This window comes from Triticum dicoccoides, chromosome 5B (genome assembly GCF_002162155.2).
Source record: "Triticum dicoccoides isolate Atlit2015 ecotype Zavitan chromosome 5B, WEW_v2.0, whole genome shotgun sequence".
NCBI classification, from domain to species: Eukaryota; Viridiplantae; Streptophyta; class Magnoliopsida; order Poales; family Poaceae; genus Triticum; species Triticum dicoccoides.
The window spans coordinates 486,649,100-486,655,843 of record NC_041389.1 but is presented as its reverse complement, the minus strand read 5'-3'; the positions used below and the strand labels follow the sequence as shown (position 1 = coordinate 486,655,843).

Genomic DNA, 6,744 nt, shown 5'->3' with positions numbered 1-6,744 from the left:
TGCACTCCGCTCTGCCTTCCCCGTCACTGACAGCAGGGCTGATGCCACATTGACATGCCAACTCAGCATCGTTTCGTATCCAAACATGATTTGCACCGTATTTGCACGCCCGAACCAAGTTTTTACATCAGTTCAATGTATGCCACAAGTTCTAGCATTAAAGTAATCGTTTGCGGCACATCACTGGTGTAATTGACTCCTTTATGACAGTTAGGATTTATAAGTATGGAGTAAAATATGTTGACAGGTGAGCTATCCAAAATGGACGCGCGCACACGCACACATGCACGCACAATCCTAGTATTTTTTTAGCTCATTCGTTAATGTGTTTCACCATGAAACTTTGTATACGGATTCTGAGAAGAGAAAAAACTGGCGCACTAGCATCGGAGTATTTTTTTTAACATAATACAGACACAAGCGCCCATGCATATGCGCATACACTCACCCTTATAAATGCACACACGCCCACACACACACATACTATCCCTATGAGAAACTTCGAGAGACTGAGTCGGTATATTATATTGAGATTTACAAAGTCACCGTAGACGCCACGTCGTCAACGGGAAACGTCTCCTCCCACTAAAAACGCATCAACGGGAATACTGAAATAAATCATGGAATAATGCGAATATGAGGACTTGAACCTTGATGGGTTAGGATATCACTATCCATCCAACCATTCAACCACAAATTGGTTCGCCGCCATAGCACTAAAAGTCATTTCTTCGATCTGTCGTTGCTAAAGAAGTACAAATAATATTAGAGTGAAATTTCCATCGTTTAGAGTTAAGAGCATCCAACGTTTACGATAGGTGTACACACTCATTTGAATGCTACCTCGAGTAACACAATCCGAGATTCCGAGCCACAACTGTCGACACCAGAGCAGAGCAATAATAATATACTGTACAAAGCTTGTGGTAGAAGCCATCTTGTCAAAGCGTGTTACCACTACTACACCTCGGAGTCATTCGGGTAGCAGGCGTGCCAGCTTCGCGACGCTCACTCCGATTTTCTAAGACTAGCCACAATGATAACATGCAATACTTCATTTGTTATGCTATAGACTCATTTTACTTTGATATGTGTGATGTTACAGTAACTAGTTAAGTTACTAGAACTATCTCTCTTTTCATCAACTCATTGTCACATAGACAAATTTGCTGAGTTGGATTTGAATTTACTGCTGACCATTGTGGCTAGTCTAATCAGCCGGTGGCGATGATGCCGAAACACAACACGGCCGGGCGCGCGACAAGAGGGCCGCGGTGGTTAGCGGCGAACCCGGCGACGACATCCAGATGCAGCGAGCGTCGAAAAGGAACGGCCCCCGATGCGTGCGCAGTAAAAGCCCGCGCGCCAAACGAGGGACCACGGCCGGCCGGACAGACACCGCTCTGCCCGTCGATGCCTAGCCCGCTGCAGGCTACAGTTCTAGCAGCAGTGCTCCTACCCCGCTGAAAAGGTCCGGCCTTCCATACTGCCTCCTCTCTCTCTCTCTCGCTCGCTCGCTCTTTGTCAAACTTCGCCGGTCCCGAACCCGAAGCCCCGTTCCTCACTTCAACGCCGCACACCGGAGCGCGCGCCCGGCGTGGCTGGCGCTGCGTTGCTCCCCCGGTTCTCGCTATAAATATAGTTTACACGCGTGTCTAGCCAGCCAGCCAGCCATTGGAGGAGGCTCCGTTCCGCTCTGTTTAGCTCTAAACTTCGCCCCACACTGACCGACCGGCCGACCCCAGCTTGCTCGCCTCTCTTCTTCTTCTCTACTAGCTCGTTCTGTCTGCCCTGCCCGTGCTGACCCAGATGGAGGTAAGGCATCCCATGCGGAGTGCCAAGTTCATGGAGGATCATGGGTGTGGTGTTCATCCTTGTGGTCGATCTGTTTTTGGTCTTGCAGAAGGCGAGGAGGCCTCAGGTGCCGGCGTTCGGGGAGTGGAACTACTACTACCACTACGACGAGCCGGAGGCGGCGTGGTACGCCACGCCGGAGCCGCAGGCCTGCAGCGACGTGTGGTTCAAGTACTCGCCGCCCCCGCGCAAGCCCACGCCCACGCCCAAGAAGCAGCAGGCGAGGAGGAGGCGGCCGGCGGGCTGCGACAACGTGTCCGGGGAGCGTCAGCACGCGAGGCCGTCCTTGGACGCTGCTGCCGCGGCCAAAGGCGGCGCCTCCAGGCGGGTGGTGCGGCCGGTCGACGCGGACCTGTACCAGGTGCCACCGCCGGAGTTCACCCCCAACCGGCGGCCAACAAAGGTACGTACTGCCCCAGAAAAGAATGTATAATTACTGGTGGAATGGGTTCTTTAATTTTTGTCGTAATTATTGGAACTGACTGCTGTTTGTTTGAATGCGGCTTCTGCAGCAGAGCAGGAGCCTGTGGATGATGGGCTGCCTGGGCTGCGTCGCCTGAAGCCCTCAACCTCTCCCGTGCTGACCAGACGGGATGCTGCGTTAGCCCGGTTCAAAAAAAAAAAAGTCGGGATGCTGCGTGTTTATACCGGAGTAGTAATATTTATATCGGAATTTTCACTCTCTCTTGTTGGGTTAGTTCTGTCTCTGCGATGTTCGTGCTGCCCTCTTGGCTTGTGGCAAGATAGTTATTACTGCTACTCTTTTCGAGCTGGAGTATCTACTCTCTTTTTTGTGTAATGTAATGTGGGTGCGGTTTCTGAATGCAACATCTCTTCGTTAGCACGTTGGTGCCACTATTTCCATTCATCAGCCCGTGAAGTACAATGCCTACAGTTCTGATCAAGTTTAAGTTGCAAACAAACGAGCTCTCACATGTCACATCACATTGCATTGCACTTGCACAAGAGAGGAGACGGCGACTTTGGGTCTGGTCTTGGCCCTATGCATCCCGGGGTCGTGTGCCCACGCCAGTCCACTGTATCAGTGACCGCAATAGGCAATGGGGGCTCATGAGCAGTTGTGCATGCAGCATGCGGGGCCGCCAAGTCTGATGAGGCCTGGTACCGGCATTGATACGTGGTGCAGTTGGATGTTTGCGAAGCCGGCTCACGCGTGCCTACCGTTTTCAGCTCGCCCATGCTTGCATTCTGCAGGCGTGTGTGTGCCGCAGCGCAGCGCAGAGACGCGCTGACCGCTGTGGCGTGCCTGTGTTTTTAGCGTAGATGATTTGGATTTTTTGTTGAAAAGGACCACATGCGCGAATGAATTGACAAAAAGGACCACCTGCCGATAAATTTAACAAAAAGGACCCCCTCGGCTATGGCGGCAGGTGCGGCAGACGACACGTGGCACCTGCCGCCACACAGCGAGGCGGCAGCACTGTACCAACGGGAATGGCGCTGGCGACGGAACGGCAGCGGCGTGTGGGGCCCAGCCGCCAAGGGGCGTGGCGGCAGTACTGTACCTGGGGAGCGGCCGCCTCGCGGGCTGGCGGCAGCCCTGTTCATGGCCCTGCTGCTCTACTACTACGTTGATTGCTACTGCTGCATGCGCTTTTAGCCGGCCACTGCTGCTGATTGGTACTGCTACTGCATGCGCTTTTAGCCGGCCACTGCTGCTGCATGCAAGATGTTATTTTCTTGACATGCACGATGTTGTTAATTCTGTCATTAACCTTTGTGTTAGAGCAGGAATTAGTAAAGCAAATATTTAACAGTATTGTAGATCAGCTTTAGGCCTTTAAAATGCATCGATTTAGTTTGACATGCAAGAATTTATAAATATGGTAAGTAAGAAAAAGTTTGTGTTGTTATTGGTCATTGGATGATTTAATGCGTTGTTATTTCATGTGGTAAAAAAATATATTAATAAGTTGTATAGTTACGAAACCGTAGGTCTATTTTGTTAATAATCTAAGTTTTGTATATTATAAAATGCGAATATCCTTAATGATGTATGTAATTAGGTAAAAAAGGTATCATCTGAGTAACAAACAAGGAGGAGATGACGTAGTTGAAGAAATTGCGTTTCGATCCTCGATCTCCCTTTTGACGGTTAATTTTATTCGGAACGACATCCATATTGAAGCTGAGGTATAAATGACGCCGTGTAATATTATGAATATTTTTTATATTGATGTACTGTTGCGAATGATGTTACCGCTGCTTTGAATATTTGTCGTATTATTATCCGTAAACAAACTATTATGTTTAAATTCTAAGCAAATGATACTAAAAGCAAACCGATTATTGCTAACGGAAATACGGTTATTTATTAAGTCATACTATTTAAATGTTATCATCATATTATTATGTTTCCAGTCGAACCGAATGATATTAATAAAAAATGATTATTTCAAACGTAAATACGGATGTTAAAATGTTTTTCCACTTGATTATTAGTCAAACCGAATAATACAATATTCAATTACTAATTACTGGGTATATCTTACCTTGATCTATCTTTTCTTCAACTAAAACATCTTCTGCATCCTAACTCTAATTCGTGCTCTAACACAAAGGTTAATGACAAAATTAACAACATCGTGCATGTCAAGAAAATAACATCTTGCATGCAGCATGAGTGGCCGGCTAAAAACGCATGCAGTAACAGTACCAATCAGCAGCAGTGGCCGGCTAAAAGCGCATGCAGCAGCGGTAGCAATCAGCGTAGCGTGCAGTAGAGCAGCAGCGCCATGAACAGGGCTGCCGCCAGCCCGCCAGGCGGCCGCGCCCCAGGTACAGTACTGCTGCCACGTCCCTTGGCGGCCGGGCCCCACACGCCACTGCCGTTCCGTCGCCAGCGCCGATTCCCGTTGGTACAGTGCTGCCGCCTTGCTGTGTGGCGGCAGGTGCCACGTGTCGCCTGCCGCACCTGCCGCCACAGCCGAGGGGGTCCTTTTTGTTAAATTTATCGGCAGGTGGTCTTTTTTGTCAATTCATTCGTCCAGATGGTCCTTTTCAACAAAAAATCGATGATTTGAGCAAGGTCAAACTGTCAAAGAGGAAAAGCTCATGGCTTGTGCGGCCATTCCTGGCGGCGGGCGATTCAAGATGAAGGGGTTCACATCTGAGCGAGCCAGCCGAGGGCAGGTCGAGCGGGAAAAACTGGAGAAATGAACGTCGAGACTCGAGAACAAGAGGTGGAGAAGGAGAACCGTGCGCCGTTGGTGTGCGCTGCGCAGGCCGCGGTGGGAAACGTTCACGTCATTGCAGCCGCGGCTTGGACGTGCTGCCCCCTAGCCCCCAGGCCCGAGCCACGAGCTATACGCATTTTGCGTTCTTGCGTCGGCCAAATCTTTGGATCAGAGACCGGAGGAAAGCTGAATATAATTGTTTTATTTCCGTGGGGAATGCTGTTGCCCTCCGGGTTTCACGCATGTCTTATCGGACAAGCCTTGTGAGGGAGGACGCTTCCCATACTCCAATCCTGCTTCCAACTGCTCTTCTCAACGATCCGTGCTCTGTTCACCGCTTCAGTCTTCACCAACGATACGATTGACACGACCTTTCATGCTATCACCAGTCCGCCCTGTAATCTTGCAGTTTGTGTCGACGAGTGTTTGCGTAGTTATAGGTTTTTTCTTTCTTTCTTTCTTTCTGGCCTCCGGTTTTCATGAGGCGAAAGGTTCGATTTGCCCTAGAGTTCCTTGTTTCTATTTGGATCAATGGAATTTCATAGGATTCACAGTACTATTTCCTATGGAAGCCCTCTGGATCATAGATTCATAGTAATGTGTTCACCAAATTCCTATAAAGAATCCATAAACATGGGCTCCAACATCTTTTTATTTTTACTTTGACAAGTCCAATGCACTCTCTCTCTCTCTCTCTCTCTCTCTCTCACACACACACACACACACACACACACACACACACACACACACACACATCAATCATCTAAAATTTCTTGGTTCATTTTCTGTGCACCATCCAAAGATACATCTAATAAAGTTCCTACGTTTTCAAAATCATGAGGTATTCATAGGACATGACATCTCAATCCTATATTTTTTCTTATTCCTATGTTCTACATTTCTGCAATCCTAATAAGCCCTTACTGCTATCCAGTTAGTGAAAAAAATCAAAGAAAAACATACATGCTCAAGAAAACACATGGTCTTAAATGTGTATATTTTGTCTAATCCCCAGCTCCTATACACCTATGATGAACAGCAAATCCAAAGAAAAGAGCAAAATAAACATGGTTGAGTGATTGTGACATTCTATCTTAACAGAAATGATAACTACTCATATCAGTAACGAAATCCTTCTTTTTCGAGAGCCCAGTCGAGCAATGAGGCCGACTGGAAACTTGACCCCGAGTGCGCATGCGTGAGGACAAAGTGCACGGGAAATAGTAGTGTTGTTTTGTGGGGCCAGTCTAGATCCCGCCATGCGTAACTGCAGGGAACTGGTGGTTGTGGCCAGGGCGTGACAGTGCTCTTCCTATGTGTAGATTTTCGTGAGCAATATACGTATATGGAACACTTGACCATGTTTGTTGTTTGTGAATTGTACTACCTCCTTCTCGGTGAATAAGTCATTCGCGTAGTTCTAGGTCAATGATTTAACTATCTAAATATGTATTATATGTGACAAAAAATATATATTTAAAAACTACATTCGTGTAGAAATCTAGTGATATACTTTTCATGACATATAACACATATTTAATTGCTCAAATCGATGACCTAGAACTACGTGAATGACTTATTCACCTAGACGGAGGTAGTACTGTTCATCCCCATGCGCATGTGAGTTTTGTAGGAGAAAAAAAATGCATGGTCTACTCCAGCATGGACTATACAACCCCCACCTACCCCCCAC

The 6,744-nt window shown here is 47.7% G+C and overlaps 1 protein-coding gene across 2 annotated transcripts; it reads left to right on the top strand.

Annotated features, from left to right (window-relative positions):
• Nucleotides 1–1,398: 1,398 nt before the first annotated feature.
• Nucleotides 1,399–2,725, top strand: LOC119305854. 2 transcript variants are annotated; one of them, XM_037582260.1, is made up of 3 exons: nt 1,399–1,815; nt 1,904–2,257; nt 2,370–2,725. In XM_037582260.1, the coding sequence occupies exons 1-3, from the start codon at nt 1,810–1,812 to the stop codon at nt 2,412–2,414; spliced, it is 405 nt and encodes a 134-aa protein (XP_037438157.1). In that variant the 5' UTR covers nt 1,399–1,809; the 3' UTR covers nt 2,415–2,725. The 2 variants fall into 2 exon arrangements, with proteins under 2 accessions (XP_037438157.1, XP_037438156.1); XM_037582259.1 differs by having other exon boundaries at nt 2,367–2,725.
• Nucleotides 2,726–6,744: the final 4,019 nt, after the last annotated feature.